The sequence below is a fragment of the Rattus norvegicus genome, chromosome 14, assembly GCF_036323735.1.
Source record: "Rattus norvegicus strain BN/NHsdMcwi chromosome 14, GRCr8, whole genome shotgun sequence".
NCBI lineage: Eukaryota > Metazoa > Chordata > Mammalia > Rodentia > Muridae > Rattus > Rattus norvegicus.
This window is the reverse complement of record NC_086032.1, coordinates 85,187,302-85,200,719: the sequence shown is the minus strand read 5'-3', so window position 1 is coordinate 85,200,719 and position 13,418 is coordinate 85,187,302. Positions and strand designations below refer to the sequence as shown.

Genomic DNA, 13,418 nt, shown 5'->3' with positions numbered 1-13,418 from the left:
GGTAGACCTGGATGCTAGTAACATCCAGTTAGATAGCTGACACGCACACCTGACTGAGGAATGTTTGTGTTTCATTATAGACATTTTAAAGCTGGTTGTTGTGTCTGTACATACTTTTAATCCTAGTTCTCAGGGACAGGATAATCATGAAATCATGAACTCAAGGACAGCCTTAACTAGATACAGACCTGGTCTCAAAAGGGGGATGAAGGTGGGGTGGGGTGGGGTGGGGGGTTGAGGGACTTGGGAGATGGCTTCGTGGGCAAGAACATTTGCTGTGCAAGCATGAAGACTGAGGTTGAATCTCCAGTATGCATGTTGTGTGATTTTGTTTGTTTGTGTGTTTTAGCAAACAATAGCCAAAACCATGCATTAGTTGTTTGTCTTAAATGGGGAGTGGAGCCAGATCCCAGGAGCTCACTGGCCAGCAACCCTAGCTTCATAGGGTGAAGAGCAATAGAGGAAAATGCCCAACATCCTCCTCTGCTCTCCACTTATACACAGCGGGCGGGCATACACACTTGTACTTGTGCAGAACACTCATATACACAAAGAACCTAAAATGTAGTGCGTCGTATATTACTTGTCTGGTATGCACAATTCCCTTAGTTTTATCCTTACTGCTACAATAAATTTTTTTGAGATTTGTTTTAGAAGAATTTGAGCATGTTCCTATAATTAGAAGTTTTGTGAAAATAAATATAGATAAAATATTTCTAATGATCAAAAATGATAGGATTTATCATGAATTCTGTTAATTTGCTAAGTATACGGGTAGACCTGGAATGGGATGAACCCTACCCATCTTCCCACTGTAGACTTGTAAGGGAATCTTTCCCTGGCAGGTGGCTGTAATCTACTCTCTCCTTTGGGGCAGACCAGAGACTTGTCCTGTGTTCCATTTCTCATCATGTCTGTGGATCTGTGGGGTTGAGCATCTGTGTAGACTTGGTGATAGTTTAGAGTCTGGTCCTTGTGGTGTATAAAGGTCCACTAGCAATAGCTGATCTGCAGACAGTGTTGGATCTTTCCCTGGAGTGCTGTTGGTGGGCTCGGAGCCGAAGGAGGCTCTACCTCCCACAGCCCTGACTTAGAGGATTTGTCTTTATCATAAATAGTCACGATAATGTGTATGTTACAGAGCCTGGGGGGTATCTAATAATTTACTACTGTAGATCTCAGTAATGACCCTTATTGATAAAGATAAAAGGCTCTCTTCTTTCCAGCAGTTCTTCTGTAAGCACCTGAGAATGTTTTCTGGAATAGAGTAAGCATATTTCCTACTTGAAGGTTCTTCACCCCTCGAGCTTTGTAAAGACAGGGCAGAATTCTCGGCATTAGGGTTTCTCTGGGGCTTATTTGAGGTCCCTACCTCATAAGCTGCACATCATTTTAGGGCCTATGGATTGGAATATCTAGAATAGTTTTGTTTATAAGTTGGGGCTGAACAGCAGAAGTCATTTACTGGTGGAGCCCACAGTAGGCAGGTACTTTCACCTATTTAAAAAAAAATGTGTTTTTTTCCCTCCTCGTTTATTTTATGTATATGGTTGTTTTGCTTGCAAACCGCATGTGCACAATGCTCAGAAAGGCCAGAAGAGGGTGTTAGGTCCTATGGGACTGGCATTGTGGGCAGTTAGAAACCATCATTCGGGTACTAGGAATCAAACCCAGGTCCCCCGGAAGAGCAGCCAGTGATGTGAACTGGTGCATCATCTCTTTGGCCCCTCTTCTCCATGTTCATTACCTGGTACTTTGGGCGTAAGGAGTAGTAATTATAAGGTACTGGTGTCATATCATGATTACAGGTTTGTGGCTTGTTTTTTCCCATCACAGTCATCATACCTTGCTCTACTCCAGTAAAGGTTTCTTGATGAGCCATCCAGCCAGTGACCACGAAGGCTACTGCCAGTGCTTCTAGTTTCTTTTGTGTGCCCATTTGACTTGGGGAATGATGTGTCTTTTACTGCATCCTTGTGACAAAAGCAGCCGTGTCCTTGAACACCAGTTTTGTAAGGTGCTGCTGTTCTTTGTTCCTCTCTTGCTAAAATTCCACTTGGCTTCTGAGTTTCTGTGGTCATAAGTTTTACAGATTCCAATACTAAGGGCACTGCGTGGTATTGGGTAGATGCTGCTTTGCTTGACCACATTGATCTAGACGATCCTGCAGCTTGAGTTCAGCTCCTCTTGGGCACCTCTCTGAACCATTGGAAGCTAAGAGCTGGGACTGGAGGGTTACTCCAGGTATCAAGGATCCTTGGAAAATTTGGTTATGTGTTAGGCTGCACGCTTCCTCTCAGAGGTTCCACCTCCCATAAAGGCAGCAGAAGACTAAGTGTGGCTTTTGGAAGGAAGAAAGATCATCGCCAAGAGAGGCACTTGGTTGAGCTGGCCAGGGACAAGGCCTTACCAAGCAGTGTGTAACAGTGTGGGAAGGAAGGCTCAGGGCCAAGTTTTAGAAAACAGTGTCTGCCTAGGAAGTGTGGACACTTGTGGTAACAGTGTTCTGACTCTGAGGACTAAGACCTGTAAGATACAGGTCTCCTTAAGTGCCTTCAACATGACCTGTGGCTCAGAGGTTCCTGTGTGTGACCTCATATACCTGCTCATTCAGTCACCTTCCCTTTGTGCAGGTCCTAAGCTCAGCCTAGACTGCCTGCCCTCACACACTGTGCTGTCCCCAGCACAGTAAACCTTTCCTCTGCTAGGTTCTGTCCACAGTTCTATGTATTCTTTCCCCAGAGGCTTGGGTTGTCTCCTGCCATACTTGATACAGGTTTTTCTCCCTGCTTCTCCCAGGTGAATCTGAGCAAAGTTGGCGAGTACTGGTGGAGTGCCATCCTGGAGGGAGAAGAACCCATCGACATCGACAAGATCAACAAGGAGCGCTCCATGGCCACTGTGGATGAGGAGGAACAGGCAGTCCTGGACAGACTCACTTTTGACTACCACCAGAAACTGCAGGGCAAGCCCCAGAGCCACGAGCTGGTATGAGCACCATGGCCCTTCTTGTACCTTCAGCAGGTGGGCGGTCATGCTGGTAGGGAAGAGGGCATGAGAATAGGCTACTCCTGGCTGCCTGCTTCAGCTCTGTAATGTCCTGCCTACCTAGGGAAGCCCAACTGCTCATGTCACCTATTCCTCACCTGAGGACAGATTAACATTGCTATTCAGTTATATCTCGTACCTGAGCTGTAAGCTCTGGTGGCACAGTCTTGAGGGTGTCTCTTTATTTACCCTGAACACACCATAGCTTAGAGTTGTCGAGTGCTGATGACTCCTTATGCCCTATCTCCAGGCAGCTTCCTGGAGCTCTGAGAGTCCCATTGGTGGAAGAAGGGAGGGCCAGGCTTCAGGGCCAACTTAGGTTCTGACTGCAAAAGCTAATGCACAGCAGAAGTAGGTGAGTCAAGTGTAGTGCCAGGGCTGTGACAAGGGAGTGTGAGGTCAGCAGCTTCTCAGAGAGCAGAACGCTGTGCCTGGCCTGTATAGTGCCCAGGGACAGGCTGCTGGTGGCAAAGAATGATTGCTTAGATAAACACATTTGTTCTCCCTCTTAATAACCCTGAGAGTAGCTATTAGGGAAGAAAAGGCTGTTGCTTTGGGTTCTCATCACTGTCAAATGCCCAGCCAAACAGCCCATGAGCTTGTGTGCATGTAGACCAAGCATGGCTCAGAGAAGGATTGGCAACTTGGGTATAGGCTATCAATAGAAAGGCAGCCCTCAGGGCTCCAGAGAAGTTAATGTGTGTGCCCTGTTGTCTCTGAAGGAGCCTCTCTTCGTGGTTTGTTTGGATTGTCCTGACTTTCCCTTCAGAGTAGCACAGTACATGGGGCAAGGTCTTTAGTATGCTCTGTTGTTGCATTGGCCACTCTAGTCTGTTTCCATGGACATGTTTCCTATGAGTGAGGTCAGGAAGCCCTTAGAGGCAGCACCGGTGTCCTTAGCTTTTCCCCCAGGCCACACCAGCATGTCATGAGCATGAAGTGTGCTAGTCAGGGTGGGTTGACAGACTGTAGGCTCTGCACAAGGGTTCTTGTTAGATCATCTGCTTCAAAATGAAGAGATTGAGGTTTGAGGTCTCAGGGTGTATTATGCTTCATAGCAACTCTAGCAGAGGGCTGGGGTTTACTTCTCTGTCCTGGCTCAGTGTGTGGTGAGGGGAAGGGCGTCTGTGAGGGGAAGGTCCATGTAATACAGAGGTTCTTAGGCAGAAGCTTGGAACTTTGGAACCTCACCTTAGCAGAGGTAGCCAGACCTGCTTGGTCACAGTGTAATGCAGTCATGTTGGCCTGTGTCTGCTGAACAGAAGGTCTATCTGTGACACGCTGCCTCTCTGTTGGGACCTTATAGATTTGCTCACTCCTATGCCCAGGGTCAGGACTTTGTCCACAGAAGGACTTAGATGTGTATAAAAGGTGACGGCCAGAGAGGAGTCTGCCTTCACCAGAGAAGTGAATGCAGGTGCTGTCTATCATCCTGGGTAGATTGGAAGGAGAGGAGCTACCAAGTACCACTGATAAATTTTGCCACAGAATGCAGACTGCGGATGAGTGGCTCTCCATGCCTTCCCCAGGTGCTGGACTGAGTCTCTGTTGAAGAGAATCATTGAAATAGATACTGATTATGGCTTGAATTGCCTTTGTGCATGTATCAGACTTCAGTGGAGTCTTGTGCAGATTTGAACTGCGAGATGAAAGAGAAGCTAGGAGGGCCTACAGCTTTCTGCCCCTGTGAGTCTCAAGGTCTGGGATTGCGTCCCTTGTAGGACACATGTCAAAACAACCTTAGTGCCACTTGCCTGGGCGTTGTCAGCAGTGTGGGATTTGCATGACAGGTCAGCCCTGTGCACCCTGTGTCCCTTTTCCCTCCCAGCCTCTTGCCCCTTGACCTTGCACTTACTGTTCCTCTTGTCCAGCCCTCTTTTTTTCCTTTGGTGCTGATGCCCTCTGGCATGGCTTAGTGTCACCTTCCTCAAGGACAAATGGAAAACAGTCTGCGTCAATGAGAGCAAGCACACAGCTGCCTTCAAGAAATTAAGAGGCCAGCCTCTCTAATGTGACCTTATTCAAAGAATAGTTCAGCCTTATTCTGCAGTCTCAGTAATGGTCCTCTGAGGAACTGGCTGCTTTGTTCCCATCCTTGGAAGTCTTAGATCACCTAGTTGTGATGGCTACTTCCCAGCCTACTGTCCCAGGCTTGGAATAGGGTAGTATGCTTGTCTCCAGTAAACCAAGGCAGCTCTCAGGAAGTTCCTCACTGCCAGTCTGAAAACAGGCTAGCAAAAGGACCAAATGGTTACAGGGCTAATCCTCATACGTATGCACTGTGCACAAGCATACTGAATACAGTAGCCTGTGTGTGGGCTGCTCCTGGAAAGCTGGCTCACTCCAAAGGCAAGGCTTGGGGGAGCCCTATTTTTGCTTTCCATGAAGACTGCCCTCTTTGCCCACAAGACATTGCAGAAACCTGAGTGCGGAGCAGAAGGTCCTTAGACCTGTGCATAGAAGACTTAGACCTGTGCATAGAAGACTTAGACCTGTGCATAGAAGACTTAGACCTGTGCATAGAAGACTTGCCGTGGCTGGTATGCAGCGTCCACACAGCTTCTTATGATCGATCCAGCACTTGGAGACTGAGGAGACTGAACAGCAGCAACCCAGCTAAGGACCATAAGGAGGACCTCGAAGATGCTGTGCTCTAGTGGAAAGTCTTGAGTCTAAATTGATTTTGCTGTGGACTTGTCATGGATCTGGCAAGGGCCATTGAGGGAATGCGTGTGCTCGCCCAGATGAGGTCCCAGGAAGGCCTTCAAGGAGCCTAAGGCTTGGGTGGAACCCAATGTGATTCCCTCCCCAGAGCTGAAAGAATCAGGGTGGCCAAGGAAGCCTCTGGCTGTGGGTAGTCAGGAGCATAGCTCTTAGGGCTTTGTTAGATTTTCACTTGGCCCACTACCTGCCTAGTATCCGTGCTGAAGTGTGAGCTCCTTTCCAGGCTTGAAATGCCGTGGAGACACATCTTCAGCGCACAGCACCCTGCGGTTCCATGTAAAGTATCTTTAGTGCTTACTTTTATTGAACAAAGAAATAGAACTAGAAGGCAGGTCCAGGGCTGTGTGCTTCCTGATACAGCAGGTTAGCTCATAGTCAGTACTCACATGCAGGGGTTCGTGGGTAGTTGGGGTCACTTCTCTAGGATTGCCACTCCTAACTAGCAAAGAATGGAAATGGGGCCAGGTTCCTCTGCCAGCCTCCATCTGCTGTGCACGTTGGCAGTCAGTTACCAACGGGCTCTGTATTGATGCCCATTTATGGTGTAAACTTGAAGTTTTCTAAATCTGCCAGAATTTTAATTGTGCTTCTAATGCCACCAGTGCTTTGTATTTTAAAGCATTTTAATTTTGAAGTGGTGATATACGTCTTTTGTCATTTTTTAGTTCTCTAATGTCACCATAAGGTCACTTCTTTCCCACATCAACAAACAGCACCCTTTTCTCCGGCTGGATCTCAGGGTGGGTGGGCGCTCATCTCGAAGGGTTGTGTGGAACTGCACAGGTGCCGTTGCTCTGTCCGTGCCTCCATGTCTCCCTAGGACTCCTCCAGCCTGGGGCACTTAGCCCTGAACAAACAGTCACTGACATTGCATAGACAAGTGCCACTGTGTCCTAGGAATGAATCTGGTGATACACAGGATGGTTTGACCTCTACTTTGGCACTGGAGAAAGGGCCATGCACTCACCTTGGCATCCTGGGCTCCCTCGATTGTAAAAACAAACCAGGCAGCCTGCCTTTTGCTTAGTGGGTCCCCACAAGCCCCTGGGTTCTTGTTCACCCTGCACTGGCCAAGGCTCAGCAGCCTCCGGCTAGGTTATCTGGCTGGTCCCCTCTTGTCTTCTTCTGAGATTATACAGCGTCACACTTCTCATGGACAAAGATGAAGGCCTACTGTGTACTAAGTAACTAAGATATGCTTGTTGCTACTTCACTTAGGTTTAAAAACAAGCCAAGACTCACCTGGCAGGAAGCTTGGATTTTGTTTAACAATCCATAGTTCCGAGAATCCAGTAACTTTGCTGACATTCAAAATTTTCCACTTTGCTTTCAGTCTGTCATCCTCGTGATAAGGGCAGCAGCACCTGTCCTCTGCACCTGTTCTGCAGGGCTGTCTGCAACAGGTGCTCCATCGGGACAGTCTCTGGCCATGTGTCTTCTTGTTAGTCTTTTTGGTTTCCTATGGTTGGAAGGAAGGAAAGATCTCCTTATCTTTGGGTATGTCTATGGTGGAACTGAGGAAGGATTACCCATTAGCATAGGGACAGGTACTGTCACCAGGGACACAGCCTAGAACCACACAGCTCCAGTCTGCCTCTGTTTTTCAAAGGCTAGACAGTTCAGTAGTGGCCGTAGACTGAGAGGAGCTAAGCCTACCAGCTCTTACTGTGTCCTAAAAGGCAGTGGGGCTTTTCTGACTGCCTGCCAGGTCTACAGTGAACATTTGGAGGTCTCTCCTCTCCTCTGTATCATCATTCTTGGTCAATCCCAGTATTGTCTGATGCATTTCTCAATGGCAAGAACTTCCTTCCTTGGGAAAAAGATGCTAGAACACCTCTGCATACCTTAGTCATGTGCCTGAGGGGCTGGGCACCACCCCTCATATCTGAATCATCTCCCTGGGGTTACTGTAGGCTCTGTGGGTTGTGTGGAACCTGGACAGACCTAATGAACTATAAAGAGCAGTCAGGGCTTCCCTGGAGACCAAAGCTGGAAAGCTAGAAGTTCAGTCTTGGGAGAGCAAAGACTCGTTCAGAGGAATGGCAGTCAGTAGGTGCCTCCCTTGGGCACAAACTACTTACTGCAGGGCCTGCTGTCCTCTGGCCATTTGGCCCTAGCAGGCAAATCCTCAAGCCCTGAAGAAGCAGGATGTCTCTTTGCCTGCAGGCAGTCTGTTCTAGGAGAAAGCATGCAGTGCCTTGTGATCTCCTTTAATCTCTCTATTTTCTGTTTGTAGAAAGTCCATGAGATGCTGAAGAAGGGGTGGGATGCTGAAGGCTCTCCCTTCCGAGGCCAGCGATTCGACCCGGCCATGTTCAACATCTCCCCAGGGGCTGTGCAGTTTTAATGACCGGAAGTAAAGGAAACCCTCGCCATCGGGGAGATGGAGAGTTGTCCTCCTCGCTCCCTGCATGCCAGGGACTCACCCCTCCTGATCAGTCCTAGCCATTTTTTCTTTCATGATGAACCAGGCCTTCCCTGCTGACCTTCCACCTTCAGACTATTCTAGAGAAGGTGCAGGGCCAGCTGCTTGGCAGTGTCTATGGCCAACACTAAATGAAGGTGTTTGACATGCAGGAGGGACATGGCCCAGCCTACTGGTAGCACATGTTCTGTCTCCACAGCAACCAGGCACTGCAGGCAGCATTTCCTTTCTCCCCTGTTCTCTCTGCTTGCTGTTGTTTTGACGCTATTCTGCTTGCTTGTCTTCTGATTGGGGATAAGGAGTGGCTGGGCTCAGACAAAGCTAAGTTGAATTGTGTGGGGCCAGGCACATGCATGAGGGCTAATGGGGCATGGCTCTGGGGCTCCTTCTGGGGCTGCTGTGGGGTTCCCTCACTTGTTGACCTGTCTGTCTGTCTGTCTGTCTGTCTGTCTGTCTGTCTCTCTCTCTCTCTCTCTCTCATATGTGTTTGTGTGCTGTGTGTGTATGTTTTCCATCTTGTTCATTTCTTTGTGAAAACACTTGGCCTGCCTCAGTTTTATGGGTAGAGCAGCAGAAACTAGGGTCTGTTTGAGATGTTGGGAGAAAGTTTGAGGTTCTGGCCTCTGGCCCAGGTGTGGCAAGGATCCTGTCTGTCCTCTGACTGCAGCTGCCTGCTTTGATCCTTGTTGAAGTGAACTAAGACTAGCCACCACTACTTGCTTCCCCCCATTAGACCTCCTCTTTGGGTATGCTGCATTGAAGCCTGGGTACCTTCAAGAAGAGATCACAGCATATTGGTAGTTCATTGGCAGATCGTGTCAACTACACTCCCTAAGGAGCTTTGACCCTGAAGGATGCCTCAGGAAGAAATGTGTATCCACTAGCTTGAAGGCAACTACAGTTGAGTCCAAGAAAATGAAGATTTCCCTGTGCCAATCACCAGACTGCTTCCTAGAGCTCAGAGCCTGTGTGGCCAGTCCAGCCAAGGGGTAAGAATCTGAGCAAGGGACCAGGACCCAGGTGTCCCAACCCTTTAAGGACTCTCTCTGTGGCTGTTGGTGCCTTGGCATCTCCATTTGCCTGGTTCTCAGTCTTGGTGTGCACAGCACTGGTTTCTGTACTCTGGTAACCAACCATACAAACTGCAAGAATTAAGACCCATTGAAGCCAAACAGCCTGCTCTCTGGAAATAGCCCTGCACCGAATTCCATGTCCACGTGCTTGGAAGGAGCCCTTGGAAGAGCAGATTGTAGAACTTACTCAACTGTTTAGACAGGAGCTGGCTCGTTGCTATCATTTGAGGGATTTCTGGTTTATTTCTTAAAAGTCCATACTGGGATTTAATCTGTGGGCCCAGGTAGACCATGGTGGTAGGCAAGGGGTAGCATCGGAACCTAAATACCAACTCCAGCGTCTGAGCTTGTGATTGGACATTGGTTACCAGGTTGATGACATCTCTCTAAAGAGGTCATCATTTGGGAGTAGACTCTGTCACATTCACAAGATCCCCAGGACACTTCGCTTTTAGTTCTTGAAGTTTCCATCAAGGTCCTAGGATGTGCATGTCCCTGTCCCATGCAAGCTCTCCCACCTAGTGAAGGAAGTCTCGTGGTGTGTATGTATCTGCAGCCCTCTCTCTCAGCTGGCTGCCTCCCTCTCAGCTCTCATCCTGTGGGTAGTCTTGCAGAAGGAGTAATGATGTGGAAGAGCCCTGCATCTTTCTATTTAGGACAATGCTTCACTCTGTAGCGACTCATCTTCATCATTTTAGCATGGTTTTATTTTCCGTGTTATGTTTTTTTCTTTGTCGATGCCCCATTTGAGCAAACAAGGCTGTATAGAGAAAACAGCCTGAGGGATATAGTATTTGTGTAGAGGCCATGTGGCAGGAACCTGTGCTCTGTGACTGATCCCTGTGGCATGTGCATGGTGTGGTGGTGGCTACTGTGTCTACATGTCTGCATTACAGGGAGACTCAATCCCAACCAGCCGAGTAGATAGTTCTATGCCCTGTTCTTTGCCCTGAGGCCCTACCCTGGTTTCCAAGCCACTGAAGCTGGCACATTGCCTGTTTTCTCTTTTTAGACACGACAGCCACAGTTTGGCCTTTAAGTCCCACCAGCTGAGGTCTGAGGAAAGCAGGGTGACTCTGTCCCCTTTGTCCAAAGACCCAAAGAGTGGGGTGTCCAGCCTGCAAAGTCGCTCTGGCTCCTCGGTGTTGGTTTGCAATAAATCTGTATTTAAGCAGTTCTGGGTCTGTCTGTGACGTTCACTGTTAGGACACTGCCGTGAGTGGTCATTACCCTTGACTTCTGGCCATGAGTCCTGAGTCCCTGTACGTGGTTAACACTAAAACCAAATTCTCTGGGTTGTTCCTCATGACCTGTCACTACTTTTAGAAATTCTATAAGCTATTAATTTTTATTATTACTATAAAGACCCATTCAGAATCCTGAACCACCCTGCTGGGGATTCCTTTTCTTGGGGTTACTATTGCCTTGATTAAACTCCATGACCAAAAGGAACTTGGGGAGGAAAGGGTTTGTATATCTGGCTTATACTTCTATGCTATAATCGGTCATTGAAGAAAGTCGGGGCATGAACTCAAGTGGGGCAGGAATCTAGAGGCAGGGGCTAATGGGGCCATGGAGGAATGCCCACTTCTCCTGGCTTGCTCAGCCTGCCTTCTTACAGAACCCAAGACCAGCAGCCCAGGGATAACAACACCCACATGGGCTGGGTATTCCCCTAGCAGTCACTAGTTAAGAAAATGCCTAGTTTTAGATCAGGCTTGTCTATGGCCAGATCTTATAGAAGCACTTTTCCAGTGGAGATTCCCTCCTCTCAGATGACTAAGGCTGTGTCAAGTTGACATAAAACTGGCCTACACCCATCCCTCCTCATTGTTTAACAGGCTTCCAAGCCCTTAGAACGCAGGCTTTCATCAGTATACAATGCTGTGTCTCTCAAAATCCACTTAGATCTCAGACTTCTCCTTTCTGTGGTCCTCCCTATTCCAGAGAATCCATCACTGACCCTACTTACTCTCGGTAGGCAGGACCTGTGGGTTCGAAAGTTAGCTCCTCAAATGAATGAAAAACATTGGAATAGCCCATCTCATTCTTGGACCCAGAAATAACTTTAACATCCCCCCCCCCCCAAAAAAAAATCTTCAGTGATTGGCCCTGGGAGTACAGGAGTGAGCCTAGTCGAGCAGTTTGTGTGGAAATGTGTCCAGGAGGCGTCAGCTGCTGTGCAGAGAACTCACTGGCCAGAACACTGTGCTTGGGGAACAGACCCTCACCCCACCTCAAATCTGCTTCTCTAGCGGGCCAGCTGGCAGTCAGCTCAGCCAGGAACTGGATGGCCTGCTTCTGTGAGTAGAAAGCATGGAGTCAGTACAGAGGCTGGCTAGCTCTTGATAGGCTTCCCTGTTTGGTGAGAGGCCCAGTAGCCTGCACTGGTGCCCTGGTCCAAAGCTGGGTATCCTACAGAATGAGGACAGACTTTGGCCACCCGAGGTTGCTCTCTACCTGCCTGAAGGTCTGGGGCGTCAGATGTCTCAAAAAGCCTCCTGCCCAGGAACATTTCCCAGATGTGGGCTGAAAGCCGTGGGTGCCTCCTCCTAGTTTTGTGTACCAGTCACTGTCTTGGGTGAGAAAATAAATACACTTTTCAGATTGACCAGTTAACTTAGGGTATCAAAATGCTTTATTTGGTTTTGGTTCTGTAGGGTTTTGTTTTGTTTTCAAGACAGTTTCTCTTTGTGTAGCTCTGGCTGGCTGTCCTAGAACTTGCTCTGTAGACCATGCTGGCCTCAAACTCAGAAACTGGTCTGTCTACCTCCTGAGTGGTAGTACTAGAGGGGCGTGCCATCACCATTCAGCCATTATTGGTTTAGTTTGGTTTGTTTTCTTTCTTAAGGCCTGGCATTACTATGTAGCTGTGGCTGCCCCTGAAGTCACTCCAAATTCAAAGAGATCAGCCTGCCCCTGCCTCCTGAGTGCTGGGATTAAAGGCTGTGCCACCATTGCCTGGCTTTTGGGTTTATTTCTTAAGATTCAAAATTGACAACTTTTGTCTTCAAATTGGGAACAGAGTCCCAGCACGCTCAGTGTTGGTTCTGCTGTCTGTTCTCCACAGTCAAGAGCCTAAGACCTGCACTGCCTATCCAGAAGGCCTTGTTCCAGGGAAAGCCTGCTGCCACCTGAAGCTTGGTGGCCCCTGCTGCTCCTGAGGTGAGGGAGCAGAGTCGTCACAGGGCCAGCTCACCTTGTGGCTATGGGGAAGGTCTGCATAATGGGAGCAGCCACACCCCAGCCCAGGCCGTGGACATCGCTGCAAGGCTAGCCATCTGGATTTCTGCCTGGGACGTTAGCATTTGCCAGTTGGTCAAGATTAAAGATACCCAGAGGTAGCCCTGCCTCACTTCCTGCCGTACCTCCATACTAGGTGTTGTAAAGAGCTAGACAAGGCCTCATAGACTTCCTGGCACAACCCTCCATGCTAGTTATAGGAGTGAGTAGCTCTCCCAAAGGTATGTGGCCTGTGGCTACCTTATCAGTCTTCAGCCATCCAACCGAAGACTGGCACAAGGTATCTTCTCCCCTTTGACAACAGTTGTCCCTGAACCCTCAACAACCCAGACGTGGGTGCCTCAGTGTCTCCCCAACCCTTTGCTGAGGCATTGTATAAGGTCAGGGTGGGATAGAGCCAGAGAAAGAGACATTCAAACCCCCCCCACCACCACCACCACCACCAGCGGCAAGGATGCCTGGCCACTTTGTTCTGGTAGGTACTAAGTGGAGATACTATGTTGCCTGCCTGCCAGCATTTTGCGTTCTATGTGCACCAGCTTCCTCCAGCACAACAGGCAGGAGTTAACCTCACACCTCTGCAGACCTCAGGATTTCCCACCCTTAACTCCATGTAAGATCCCACCCACCCCCACAAATCACATGTGTCCCCTTATCCCTTAGGGCACAGACTGGTGTGTGCTAGCTAGCCTCTGATCTTCCCAACACCTTTGAGAAGTTCAAAGCCAGCTCTGGCCTGTCCCCCTGGCTGAGTTTCCATGGCAGTGAGTGCTCAACCCCTCTGTAAATGCTTTCCGAGGATGTCTGCTGTGTGGAGGCAGGAATCACCTCAGGCTAGCGAGCCCCTTGCTGCTGTCTTCAGAAGGCAGCAAGTGTTCAGTTACAGAGCCGCCTTTGTCTCTTGA

At 48.9% G+C, this 13,418-nt stretch overlaps 1 protein-coding gene and 1 long non-coding RNA gene across 3 annotated transcripts in view; one reads left to right on the top strand and one right to left on the bottom strand.

Moving 5' to 3' along the window:
• Positions 1-10,444, top strand: part of Nudcd3 (NudC domain containing 3) — an 83,380-nt gene extending 72,936 nt beyond the window's left edge. The window contains exons 5-6 of one of the 2 annotated variants that reach the window (NM_001419338.1): positions 2,800-2,988; positions 8,009-10,444. In NM_001419338.1, the coding sequence (NP_001406267.1) occupies positions 2,800-2,988; positions 8,009-8,119 (300 nt within the window). In that variant the 3' untranslated portion in view covers positions 8,120-10,444. Of the gene's footprint in view, positions 1-2,799; positions 2,989-8,008 lie in introns of those variants that run through there. The other variant, XR_005492870.2, reaches the window with a different exon arrangement.
• On the bottom strand, positions 2,799-6,472 carry LOC134481870 (uncharacterized). Its single transcript, XR_010057740.1, has 2 exons — positions 5,562-6,472; positions 2,799-5,519 (listed from the first exon to the last, which is right to left on the bottom strand). It is a non-coding gene; the product is annotated as an uncharacterized LOC134481870 (long non-coding RNA).
• Positions 10,445-13,418: the final 2,974 nt, after the last annotated feature.